General features: G+C 35.7%; 1 protein-coding gene across 16 annotated transcripts in view; it reads left to right on the forward strand.

Moving 5' to 3' along the window:
• PARD3 (par-3 family cell polarity regulator) overlaps positions 1-14,040 on the forward strand; it is a 451,495-nt gene that overhangs the window by 224,766 nt on the left and 212,689 nt on the right. For 14 of the 16 annotated variants that reach the window (XM_061349937.1, XM_061350015.1, XM_061349977.1 and 11 more), the window contains 2 exons: positions 3,516-3,607; positions 7,137-7,220. In XM_061349937.1, coding sequence (XP_061205921.1) covers positions 3,516-3,607; positions 7,137-7,220 — 176 coding nt within the window. The remainder of the gene's footprint in view (positions 1-3,515; positions 3,608-7,136; positions 7,221-14,040) is intronic. The other 2 variants (XM_061349969.1, XM_061350010.1) reach the window with 1 other exon arrangement.

Raw genomic sequence — 14,040 nt, forward strand, 5'->3', positions numbered from 1 at the left:
GCAGGAACTGATATTTTGGTAATGAAAGAAAAAATGCCCAGTAAGATAGGAGGCATGGCTGGTTTTGAGCTTTGGAAGTGACATAAGGCAGTCTTTACTCAGAAATAATCTGAGGAAATGCTACTGTGTACCTGTGCACAAACTTCTCTCTTAAAAGACACAGGAATTTTGTACAGATCTATTTAAAAGTATGAATAGCTCTTTGAAATCCCCACTTCTCTTGAACTAAAGCAAATTTCAAGAAGTCTCCATTCTGTTTGATGCCATAGCTCAGTGTCATTATATCATTTAATCTCTGCATTAGTTACCTGTATACATTACAGACAGCATGGATGCCTTATGGACAGTTACATCATGTCTGGTGGTGGGGGTGAGAAGCCCTGGGTGAGCCATCTCATCAAAAGGGAACTGGGGGAATTTTACACTGAATACACCAGTATATGTAGAAGTACATTGGAAGAGGTGCTTTAAATTGTCCTCCCTGCTGTAAAAATGAAATTATCTTTTATTTACTCTATTTCAGTTTTGGAAACAAAAAACATTCTGTCTTTAGTGGCTGTACATTAAAAGCTGTATCTTTTGATATAGTAGGGATTGGTCTTTACAAGCTTGGGATTTTGCTCATGTTATTTTTTTCTGAGGAATATCTGCAGTAATGCACATTTGGGTTCTCAGAAACTTTCTTGCTCTTCTAAATGGCCTTTTCTTCATTTTACTTCATTATAGCCTAGCCAGGTGGAATTTGCCTTTCAGAAGAAAACTACTTTCTAGATAAAGAAATAATTGCTTGATGCAGAGATTTTCACAGCTAGTTACTTTTCTTAGTAAATCAGAATTTTAAGTCAAATCCCTCTGCAGGTGTCCGATTTTTCTCTCCATTCACTTCAATGTAAATCAAAATTGTGTTATTTGGAGAAGAGAGCCTGATTACTGTAATATTAAAGATTTTTAAAAGGGTACATCATACGTATCCGTTGATTATGGCAGTAAGGCTTTTGTTATGGTTGTGATTCCCCTTCTAAGCACCTATTTACAGGCACATGCATGGTTTTGATACAGATCTGTCTGCTGTCCGGGAAAAGCCAGACAGAGGCGTGTGGGATCTGCTGTTTCTTAATTGCTTGGATAACTGACAGTGAGTCAGGTTCCAAAACTTGCTGTGTTTATAATTCTCAGTACAAAAGGCACAAAATGTAGATGTGATGGTGCCAGATAGCATCTGTTTTACATAGCTTTGGATTTTCAGTTTCTGATGTGTTAAATCCTAATATTAAAAGATACAGTATAGACAGGAGGAAGGTAGGTTGGCTTTCGCTTCATCTTGAATGTACTCAGGGTCAGGCAGGAGGATGCTCCTTCTGTTGGTAGGAAAACCTCTGGACTACTGGGTAGGACAGAAAGAAAGCAAGTGGGATGTGCAACAGGTGTGGAGGCTTAAGTGTGAGCTGACATTTGGAGGCTCTGGGAATGAAAGCAAAGGTGCTATCAAGGCTGGGAAGTGGCAGAAAGAAGAATTTGCACAAGGAATTAGCTTGAGTCTTGCACAGTGGACTGTATCTCAGGGAGGCACTGAAAGTGGGTTTTATCAAGAGCAAGTCCAAAGGAACTTGCAGGAAGGGGAGTGTTGTTTACAGACTTACTTTAAACTAGTCAAGGGGAAAACTTATGGGGATGAAAGATGGTGAAGTGTAGGACGCAAATGGTACTGGATGAATGGTGCTTACATTTTGTATGTCTGCTAAAATGACACAGCATAAAGGAAGACGGAGGCATATCTACTAATAGGAAGGATTGTTATTATTTCAGTCTCTTCTTACATATGTAATTGTATGTTTGCTTGAAAAAAGCACACATGGAAAATTGCCAAAACCGTTGCATTAACAAAGTCACATTCATTTATGATGACCTTTTATCATAGCTGAGATTCAAAACTGTGTTTCATCAGGACCTCTGGTTTTAGACTTGCAGATAATAACTTCAGTGCAATATAAATACATAGTTTTCTACAATCACCAGGGTCCCTAAGTTCAAAACAAGAAACGTGTAGCAACAACAATCTGCAAGATGTAGGAAAAAAGGTGGAACATTTCTTTTTAATGTGAAGCAACTCTAGATGTCCTGATTTTCATATACATACCTTATTGCATGTAACTTTAGAATTATCATGGTGATTTGAATACTTATTTTAAACTGTGTACTGATAAAACTGCAGCTGAAATTGGTAAATATAGAAATGTAAACACGAGCTTATATTGCTGAATTATATTTTTCCTTTATGTTTGGCTTACAAGCAACTTTTACTATATGGAAAATATTTTGAGTTCTTGTTTATGTTCATAATGCAGTTCTAGGCGGGTTCAAGATGCTGGTTAACCTTTGAAATGTAGTATTTGCCTAGTGCTTAACAGAGGTAGATGACAAAGAAGTGCGCATTAAAGCCTCTCAAAACACAGGATCATCAGTCTTTAAGTGGCTTGGCTTCATGCAGCATGCTGCTACCCAGGATGCAAGAGGCATATCTACAGACCATGGAACCTTGATGCACCCAGCCTCCTGCTTTTGCAGATTCTTAGTGGAAATGTCAATTGGACGTTACCAACTACCTCTACCTGCCTTTAATACCTCTTCAATAATTTAATAAGTTGTCTGACTCTGTGTGCTAAACTCATAATCTGTCGCTTATTTTAATGTTCTGATGGCTCTGGCTCTAGAATCTAAGTTCATGTTTGAAGCCTAGTGTTCACACCTGATAATACTTTCTGTTTGGTCACATGGATAATTAAAAGGATAAGCTTCTAATGAGTAACACAGGTATAAGAATAGTTTTAGATCTTCTTACTTTTAGTCCTTAAATTACCTTGATCTAAATTTGAAAGTGCAGCATTACAATTTTGACAGTAAAATTATGCATTTGGTGAATAATGTGTGTATTTTTTGGAAAGTCAAAAGTAAAATCAATTTGTTAGTATTACAGCCCCACGTACCTCTTTGACATCGGTTTTTCTGGCATGCTATTAATAAACTCCTGTGATAAAATGTTTAAAAAGGTTTTGGCATTTTATGGAGTAATACAAGCTGCATTTTTAATTCTTTACAAATGACTCTCAGGGACTTACCTTTTGTGTTTGGTTGAGTCCTCAGTAACCTGCCCAGAGAGAGCTTGGAAGGAGTTTGTTGATTGGCAGCTGATTTGGTGCTTATACTTGTCTACCTTTTAAAACAGTGCTGGCTGTGAGAACCTCTGTAGTGTTGTTGTAGTAAAATTATTGTCTAAAACTGGCTAAACTATAAATACAATTACAAAAATTCATAAAGTGACAAAAAGCAATTTACAAGTTTCAGACAGCAACAGAAAAGATTTTTGTCATTGCAGAAGCACACATTTTCACTGCGCATGTGATAAATCCAATAATATGAAAATGGTAAAATGGCATTCTTGAAATGAGTTAACCTATTAAACCTAGGTTTATTTTTTCTTTGCCTTTTTTTTTTCCCCTCTGTTTTTTAATATCTAGGATGAAGATCGAACTGAAGAGGACAACAGCAGAGTTGAGCCTGTTGGACATGCAGACACTGGGTTGGAGAATGCTACCAATTTTTCCCTGGAGTAAGTTACTGGCAGAACACATTGTTTTAACAATGAGTCTTGAGATTGAACATATACTAGTAAATAACTCAGAATAATGTTCTTAAGAGCAGTCTTTTTTAGGTCATATGTCATTTTGATTTTAAACAATTTCCTTCATGGACCTTTTTAAAGCAGATTTTAAACAGTTTAGAAAAAGCCTGTGTTAAAGGTGAGCATTGGAAATTTGACATTTATAAGTGCTGATGTTACAGTAGATTTTCTCCCTCAAAGAAGATGCTTGTTTGTCGAAACTCTGAAAACTTGACTGAAAGAATAGGGTCAGTGCTAGCACTTGCAGGTCAGCAAAAAAGATTTTCGAAGTGGAAAAACTTAATTCCTGTCAGCAGTTCACAGTCTACTGGGAAGATGTGGCCAGCAGATTGAGGGAGGTGATCCTGCCCCTCTACTCTGCTCTCATGAGACCCCACTTGGTGTATTGCGTACAGCTGTAGTGCCCTCAACATAAAAAGGACATAGAACTGTTGGAACAATCCAGAGGAGGGCCACAAGGATGATCAGGGGACTCTAGCACCTCCCGTATGAAGATAGGCTGAGAAAGTTGGGGCTGTTCAGTCTGGATGAGAGAAGGCTGAATGGAAACCTCATAGCAGCCTTCCAGTATCTGAAGGGGGCCTACAAGAATGCCAGAGAGGGACCTTTCATCAGGGACTGTAGTAATAGGACAAGAGGTAACAGATTTAAACTTAAACAGAGGAAGTTCAGGTTAGATGTAAGGAAGAAGTTCTTCACTGTGAGGGTGGTGAGGCACTGGAATGCGTTGCCTGAGGAAGTTGTGAATGCTTCATCCCTGACAGTGTTCAAGGCGAGGTTGGACAGAGCCTTGTGCAACACGGTTTAGTGTGAGGTGTCCCTGCCCATGGCAGGGGGGGTTGGAACTGGATGATCTTAAGTTCCTTTCAACCCAAACCATTTTATGATTCTGTGTGCTTGAGGGTCACATAAGTTGCTTGGTCAAAACCCTCATACACTGTGCATGTACCAAAACTGATGCTGTTTAGGACTGGGAAGCTCCTCCTAATTCTAAACAAAATCAGTAAGGGATATTTTATTTCCCCACAAGATACAGCAGGCTTGACCTTTTGCATCTCACTGCAAAGATCTGATCCTTACCTTGCTATGGAATTAATGAGAAAATATCCCTTCTACCCTTAAATTAAACTATTCAAATTGATTACATTTATATTTAAAAAATAATTCTTCTGCTCTTATTATTTCTGCATTACATTATGAATTAGGTGCAGAGGATTTAGAAGTCAAAGATCATGGTGACAACTATTAGGCAATACATGCTGAGCTTTACTCCCTTCCATTTACAGAATCTGCTACATTGCTAATTCCAAATGCTGTTTTGCTAAATAGAGTTTGCAGAACTTCTGTCAAACTTAATGCTTCTTGGTCTTGCTTTTAAGTAACTTACTGACTTTTCATCATATGCTACTTAATTATTTTCTGGTTTGATATCATATTCCTTTCTATGTTTGAAGTAGTTGGCCTAAACTTCTGAGAAAATCAGGAAGCAAAATTGAAAGAGTCTCTCATAGGAAGGGATAATTTCCCTTTGTCTTCTGTTTTACAGAGTATAACATTTACATTTGGGGTGGATTTTTTTAAAAGAAGAAGTATGAGAAAAATGAGTGTCTTGAAGTTATTTTTTTGTGGAAAAAAAAGAAAGGTTGCCAACTCAAGCAGTAGAACAAGTTAAACAGTGTAGGCTGAGTTCGAAAACTGACTTTCATGTTTTGTTAAAGCTGAGTTTTTCCACTTATGTCAGTTCCAGGTGAATCACACTGATTTTCACTTGTTCTTTTCCTCAGCCCTCAATTCTCTTTTAAGCTAATAGGAAAGTCAGAAAAAAGTTAATCATAGGGAGCCATAAACATACCCCAATAGCAAAAAATGCACTTGAGTATCTTTTGGAGGTGAAAGGCCTTGTTTCATTCCTGTGAGCTGCTTTGCACACTAGTTAATGAAAACATAGCCTTATTGTTCAGTAAGAGTGAAACGAAGTTAATCCTTAGAAAAACTGGGACAGAGAACATTACCAAATTCTGTAGTACTGTCAGTGTTAGAGCATTGACCTAGGCCAAAGAATAACACATTTTTGGCTTATGACTCCCAGCCCTCCTGTTGCTTCAACACTTTCTTGAGTTAAATGATGGCATAAGAGGTACAGACCTTCCATTTGTGTTGTTTAAAAAAATGAGATAAAAAAAATCAGACATGAATCAAGGTGTACAACAAAGGTAAAATATATAAAAAAAATTAATGTGGAAGAAATAGAAAACCAACAGTAATGCAGGATTTGTGTTGACTTCCAGTATGTGGTTTGTTTATTCTAAAATCCAGATAAAGTGCTGCAGGCATTCATGATGGGCCGCCATATGATCAAGAGCTTATTGAACGAAGTACTGCTGTCATAGGGCATTGGTCCTACTCTGCTCCATTTCTAGATCAAATTTGATTTGTGTGCTTATGAGAAACAAGCTTCTCAAAGATCTGTGTTTATATATATGTAGTGCCAGGAAATATGGAAAAAGTATGTAATACTAGAGAGAGGCATAAGCCACAAATTTAGATCATGGCTTGCATTCAGATCTCTCACTTCCAGATTTACTGAGAGGTTTGGCCTTCGTGTATTATTTTCTCATTTGGGTAGTTATACTCTTTATGGTTCATGGGCTATATTCCACCTTTCCAGATGTGGGCATGTTTCAAATATATCAGTAGATTTCATAGAAATCTATTTCTAGAGTTTTTGTGTGGCTCTTTCTGAACCTGTACTTTCCTCTTTCACTTCTCTCTGTACAGCAAACATATAATTGAAAACTAGATGTATAGTTCTTTCAGGAGGATGTCTGGTCGGTTTTGAATATTACAGTTAAATCTTACTTTGGAAACTGCCTAGTAAGGAGATACAGCAATCTTCCAATAAAAGAAAATGGAATTACAGTAAACCAAATTAATGTGGTTTAAAACTAGAAGAATTTAACCATTTAAAAATTAATAATTCTCATTTGATTATGGGGTAGTTATGTGAACACTAATGTTGAGGCTAAGTGAGCTCTCTCTAAGAAAAAAGTTAAGCGTGCTAGTGCTATGATCAGCTTTTAGACTTCTGAGGAAAAACTGTATGCAGTATTTAAGGTATTTCTGCTCAGTGGTCCCAAAAGTGAACTGAAATTTACCTTTAGAATAAAGAAGAAATAAACAACATGCATGAATGAAGATGATACCTATTTTTATGTAGCAAAATAAGTTTACAGAAAAAGTCTTTGAGCTTTGTTTGTTTTATTAATTGAAGTATTTTTGATGATTGATCTCCTTTCATGCCATCAGTTTAATCTTCAGGTACGTAGCATTCAACAGTGCTTTCATCACCATGACTTGATTTCTGGAATGGTTTTGTTTTTCTGTGTATGTTTGTGTGGGATTTTTTGGTTCCTTCACGGTACATGTTCATATTCCCTCATTCGTCATTGTCTCACAGTGATATGGTAAAGCTCGTAGAAGTCTCCAATGACGGCGGGCCTCTGGGAATCCATGTAGTGCCTTTCAGTGCCCGAGGCGGAAGGTAACGTATTGTGTAGGATTTTAATTGAATTGTAACTTTCTATGTGTTATCTTGATTGTGTTAGTTTTTATATTGTGTGCCTCTGCCTTCTATAGAATATCGTATGTTTTTCAAAAGTTAGTCTTGCTGATTAAGAAAGGAAGAAATGCAAATTTACTGACTCCATACTTGGAATGGACTCTATAATGGAAAGGCTCTGCTTAAAAGGAGTTAGAACTGTGGGGTTTTAATAGAGGTCCTGTTGTTATCTCATGGGAAATTGTAGTATAAAGACATTTCCTTTTGGACTCTAATATTGTAATCTCCTGCTCTAGTTCAGATAGATATTTATGCAGCATTTCCTTGCTGACTGTTTAGAGCCACAAGTTCCCAAATAACAGCAGGAGTGGAAACCAGCAGCATCCTATGCCTGTGCTTGATAAGAATAGAAGAGAAAACAATCATCACACTTTCAATATGTAGTGTTGTCCCATCTGCTGAGGTTAAAAAGAAGTAGCAAAACCAATTGAAACATTCATTTTGGGAAAGGTGAACTTGTTTTGTTATATGACAGGCTGGAACTTCTGAAGTTGAAATGTTTACAAAACCAAAAAAAGTGTAAAGAAAGTGTTTGCATTAAGAAGTGCAATGTAGGAGATTATAGTAATAAACAGAATGCATAATCTCCAATGCTTACTTTGCTAAGGTAGAGTTTTAGCATTTAGGGCCATTAATATTGTCTCAGAAAAATAGCTTAACTTTTGTTATAAATAGTGATGGATTTGAAGCTTTTACGTAAGTTGAAAAATGAAAGTTCTGCAGGAATACATGCAAATTTTATTTTGCTGATGCATATTCTAATTATACACTGTATTTTCTTTCTAAGGAAAAGGGGCACATATATATTTTGAAAGTAATCTTTGATTACACATGAAGGTGTTTTATACTCTCACATGCCTGCTGCACAGCAACAATATCAATTTAGTAATTAAGAACAGAAATTACTTGCTATACATATATATATATCAAATATTAATTTCCTCTTTTCAGCTAGGATAATTTTTTTCTTCTGTCTATACTAAATATCTTCATAGGATTTTAAACAAAGTATAAGAGTTTTATTTGCATTTGTTACTTGAAACCCAGTGGCTTCATAGCCATACTCTCAAGTATTAGGAGAAAATGTACTTTTGTTAATTTATGGCTACTTTTTCTGAGGACTGTAAGTATTAATAACAAAATTCTGTAAAGTGGTAAATTCTTCTCTTCATAATCTGAAATTCAGTAAATTCAGTGTGGGGATGGAAAGGGCATGAGTGAATGGTGCTTCAGACATAAGCTCGAAGTAAATCCCATAAAGTTGGAAATGATTGAAATGTTTGTGCAGTTATCTAGGATTTAGACAGTGTGAAGGCCAAGAAAAAGATGGGTTTAAGATGGGTTTACTAGGCTGGTTGCCTAGTAAGTACTTGTTTAATAAAATTGATGTTAGGTAAATTTTGACATTTTAAATAAGAATTTTAACTAGTAAAATTCACTTACAGGCTGTTAATGTGGTTTTCAACTCTGAGGTGAAGCTTAAACTGTTTATACATAGTGAGAGCATGTAAAATGAAAAAGTCGTTAACACAGTAATAAAATATTTGACTTTTTTTAAAGGATGCTATGTTAAGAGCTGTGAAGGACTTTTAACTCTTTTTTGTCCTGAGTTTATGTGATACAGTTTTATTACAGGAAAGCCTGTTTTAGATACAGATGTTTAGAATTGACACATTTAAAAATCAATTCTGTTACAAGGAAATAATTTTGATATTAAAATTTATCTCATTTTCCTTCATAATACTAGCTCTCACTCCCCTTGTTGAAAAATTGATGGTACGTGCAATTGCTCTCTGAGGTTTTTTTGATGCCCCTTAAAAATCAGCTGCTGGAGAGGGGAGATTCTTAGGTCAATATCTTGAAAGTGTGGTGGAATAAAGTTGAGGAGGACCTTGGATATAGCTAAAGCATTTCTCCTATGCTCTTTGCATTGTAGTGGAGAAAGGTATAGTTCATTGCTTGGTATTTCTTATAAGCACTTCTGTTGTACTGCTGCTTTGCTGTCAGCTGTGCCCACACCTCTACATGGTTTCACTGAGAGCAAATATATTTTCCCCAGCTGCCTGCAGCCAGCAGTGTGGGCAGGGAAAGGAATGTGGCCAGCTTCAGGTTTGGAGTACTTGATGAGGAGTTTTGGTTTATTTTTGCTTTGTTGCCTTTTTGACCTTTTATTTATTTATTTATTTATTTATTTAAAATCCCTCCCACCCCCAGCTCTTTAGAGCAGTAAAGGTATGCTTGCTTCTCCTTTTGCTAGAGTCAGAGGAAGAGCAGATGCTTGGCAGGGATTCTCTCCTGCCTGCTAGTTTCTCACTCTAGCACATGGCTGCTCTTTGTTCCTCCTCTGGCTGCAAAACAAAACGTTCCCTTCTACAATGAAGTATCTTACCTGAGCAGATCCCCTTCTCAGTAGAAACCTAAATATACAAAGCCAAACACAGTACTCAGTAAAGACGTTGAGGAGTATCCAAAAGGAAAAGATCCAGTGTATCACATACTTTAGTCCTTTGGCCTACCATTGTGTCCTATAAGTTTGGTGGTCAATTCCAGTTATGCTCTGTTTCCAGTTACTTTTCTTCCATTTCCCGTCTTTTGCTTTTGAAAATGTTACTCAGTAGGCAAATGATATTAAATCAATAATTTTAAAAAGTGAAAAAGTGTAAAAAAAGGCTAATGCAATTCTCCCTTTTTACCTCTGTGCAATAAGGGACATCTCCCACCAAAAATCTTCCCTCTCCCAAAGCAAACATCAGAAACCTTCAAAAATTACATCCCATAACTCTGTTCTTTATTTATATTGAGCAAATGCTTGATTTTTTTGTGATCCTTTCAGGGTTTGCAGTAAGAATCTGTTTTCAATGTTGGCTTTTGATCTTGAACGAAAACTATAAATATCTCTGCCTTGTCTATTTAGATGTTACTAATTATTTCTGTTCCTAGTAAAACACAGACTTTTTTTAATGGAAAAAAATCTATCTCCATAATTCTCTGGGAAAAGTACTGTTGATATGTACAGACATGGTCAAACTTTCTTCTGTGGGTATATTTCCTTATTGTCCTCCTATGTTTTCTTCAAGAAGTTTATCAGTCCTTTTTTTTTATTGACCTTTTTGATCATATGCTTTTAATAACAGATATTATTCACCTTATCAAAAGGGAGGAGGGCTATACATATTTATCACCTTATGGTTGTGAAGTTTTTCAATATTAAAGTTTTGTTTGTAAGACTGACACATTTTTGCAGTGCCATAGATGCAGTGCTAAGTAGCATGGGAGGCATAAAAGTGAAAGCAGAAGGAAAGAATAGAAAGTTAACAGAAAAGTGTTTAGATGAAAGTAGAACAAAAAGGAAATGAATGAGAGGAAAGCATAAATGGAAAGAAGATGTTAAATTTGTACAAAACTGCCTTTAGCACCAATTCTTCCTTCTTGCTAGGTGCTCAGAGAGGGGGGCAAGCACTGGGTTCCCTATGAATAGCATTTGAGCAGTCCTGGCTAATGGGAGATGTTATGTTGATGCATAAATGGGGTTACATTGAGTTCTGCTCCGCAAGCTTCATAGTAATTATGGCATAATATACTGTTACATGGTCTCTTCTATTTTAAAGTCTTTGAGATCTTCTCAAGCTCTATATCCTAGTTGTTCCAAATCCTGCCATCTCTGTCTTCGGAAGGAGATCCAACTAACACAAGAATATATGAGATAAAATCAGAAATCTCTGTGAATAATGACATGGAAGTCATAGTCCCGTATTCCCAAGACTACTATGAATTCTACTTAGTAAAAGAGAACAGAAAAGGATTTGGATATTCATCTGAAAACTCCATAAAGAACATCCGTTAATAAATATCAGACATGTTACTTTGATGCAGAGCAGCATGTAGGCCTCTGCCAGCTATTTGAAGCAAGCCATAAAATCCGTGATAAACCACACAGCTAAAACCTGGCAGCTAAAAATATTTGAGTTTGTGCTACATATCCTAAATGGAAGGAAGTCTCATGAGAATGGGAAAAATAAGAGACTGAATTTTATTGCCTTTCTTTCATTTTAAATGTCAAATTTAATAGATTTTATAAAAGAAAAAATCCCCAAACCAAACAAACAAACCCAAATGAAGGTAGACATTGATGTGTACACGATCTGTGGACTCGAAAATTGTTTATACATGTTTCTGTTTTGTAGTTCTGTCTTTTTGCTTTTAGAGGAAATTCCCTTTGTTTTCTAGAATTCATAAATCACCTCATATTTCAATGTAAAAGTTTTAGTCTTTTACTCGACACACAAAGAGAGCTAAAGTAATATCTAATGGCCATTATCTATACCGAGAGTCCTTAATTCTGCCTTCAAGGTGTCTCTCTAACAAAGATATTCTGTCTGATCATCTAGGAGATACGTGTTACCTGCATCCCCATTTATTCACCTCCTGCATTTCCAGCCTTTTAAGTCTCAAAGATAGCCATGGTTTTCAAAACCATATGCATTTGGAGAAGATTCCCTGTGGTGTGAATGTACCATTCCCTCACTCTTTTAGCTGAATTCAAGTCCTTTCTTGTCTGATCTCAGCTTAATTTAAAGTACTATTCAAGCTAAAAAACTAAGGAGTAGTTACCAAGGACTGGAAATTGGTTCCGACTACAGGCATGAAAGCTGATAAAGTTATTTTAGTGCCTGCACAGTAGTGCTGTGACGTCAATGTTGTGCAAAGAAGTTTATGTCTAATTTAGCACTGATCAGCCACAGTAATTTAACTTGAACAAACAAGCTGATTTACCTACTGAGACCTACGAATCTCAGGAAATTTATACTGTGTTTACGTTCCTGTAGACTTTCTTTGAGATCTTTCATTGCATGAAACTGTTACACATCAGCTTTCCCATCAATGATTATTTTTGCACCTTAATCTAGTTTTTGCCTTTTCAGGTTAGTGATTTTGCATAAACATCTAAATTGGTTATTTTCTGTTCTGTCTGATTTGAATACATTACAGTTAGCTTGCAGGTAATAGGTAAATAACTTCAGTGTGTATGTACAATGGGCGGTGATGGCCAAATCATATTCTAGATGCTCAATGTAATATTTTTATTACTCTCATAGTATTTACACTGTCAGTTTTTATTAAGACAAATTATCATCATTTCCATACAGCTGGATGGCATGTGGGGAGTTCACAGTTTCAAAGAACTAACCAGACTAACTCAGGCAATTTAGATGTCAATAAAACATTTGCTGCTTGTTTCTAGTTTTATCATTGGTTGTAATTTATACTAAGAACTGAAATGTTAACACATGTAGCTGAGTGTATTTTAATTGCATAATTAGAGTAACGAACCTAGTGGAAATACAGTGGTGAAAATGCTAATATAATCTAAGTTGTTTACATTCCCAATTAGATATTTAAAGCAAATACAAAGACTGAGCTCTGTGCTTTGGTACTGTTTCCCTTCTGTCCCTGTGTCAGCTAATGTTAGTCTAAAACAGTGCAGGTACCAAATTTCCATTTGTAATTATTGTTTCAATAGAGTTGTAGAATTGCAGAGTATCTTGCAGAACAATATTGAATCTCATTCTTGAAAAGTTATAGTTTAATACGCATACAGTGGAAGAATTTATGTTAGAAAACATGTTGACTTCCTTTAACTGAGAAAGATTAAGCAAATTCAAATGCACCCATATGTTTCTATGCTATTTGGTTGTACTTAAACAAATATATAAACTGGCTTTTGTATTTTATACTAGATTACTTTACAGGCTTTCAGAATTTATGTTTTCCTAATGTGGAAAACAATATAGAAACTGTAGTAGAGCTACATTTTCACTTACCAGGATTAATGATGGTAGCATACAGCAGGAAAAGAAAATCTAATTAGTCTTTAAGTTATTGCATATTTGCAATATCAAGCCTACTTTGTTTTTCTCCAGTTACTGCAACAAACAACATGAATTCCCATAATGCCTTTTTTTAGAGTCATATTCTGACATCTAACCACAAACAATTTTCATGAACATATATTTTCTGCAACTTCTGGAAGAGAGTTCTCTCCTTTGCAAGATTGCATTTGGGAAATTGTTTCTGGAACTGTGTCTAAAGGATTTTTTTGCTGTATGTGTTTATATATAAAAAAATAAATAAGTTAAAAGGCATTGTGGGGATCCTGGTTTCACATTTGACTCAGGTTATTTGTCCAGCCTTAAACCAGTTCTCAGTGACTTTAGCTTTATATAGCTTGGTTAACCTAACTCTAACATTTGTTAAAAAGCAGAATCCTCGTGAGCAGCCTATGTTGTGTCTGAGATGAGCAATGCTGCATTAATAGAACTTGTAGCCTTTGTTTAATGAGATTATTTGCAATTTTGACTGGTAGTTTGTATGTTACATTGTTTTACTATTGATAAGGGTTAGTATTATTTTTCGTAGATTTGAAAGCTTAGGTGAAGTACATTTAGCAAATGAAAAACTATTATTAGTATAATTTCAGAATGCGACATAATAGCAACATTTCAAGAAAAGTGCTATGCAAAAACCACTGATAAACCAATTATTTTGTAATCACAAGTATGTAGAGATATTGGGATGAAAGAATCATATATTTTCTATAGTGTATTATCATAGTATTAACTTGGAGTGTTGTACTTTGTGTAGAATATGTTTTGATATTTAGTATACTGATATTTTAGTATTTTTCATATTTAGCCATATAAACAAAATACTGGATATGCTCTCATGCAAGCATTGCATGCAC

This window comes from Neopsephotus bourkii, unplaced genomic scaffold, assembly GCF_033783945.1.
Source record: "Neopsephotus bourkii isolate Nb327-2 ecotype Australia unplaced genomic scaffold, CSIRO-AGI_Nbou_v1 NB_53, whole genome shotgun sequence".
Classification (NCBI taxonomy): domain Eukaryota; kingdom Metazoa; phylum Chordata; class Aves; order Psittaciformes; family Psittacidae; genus Neopsephotus; species Neopsephotus bourkii.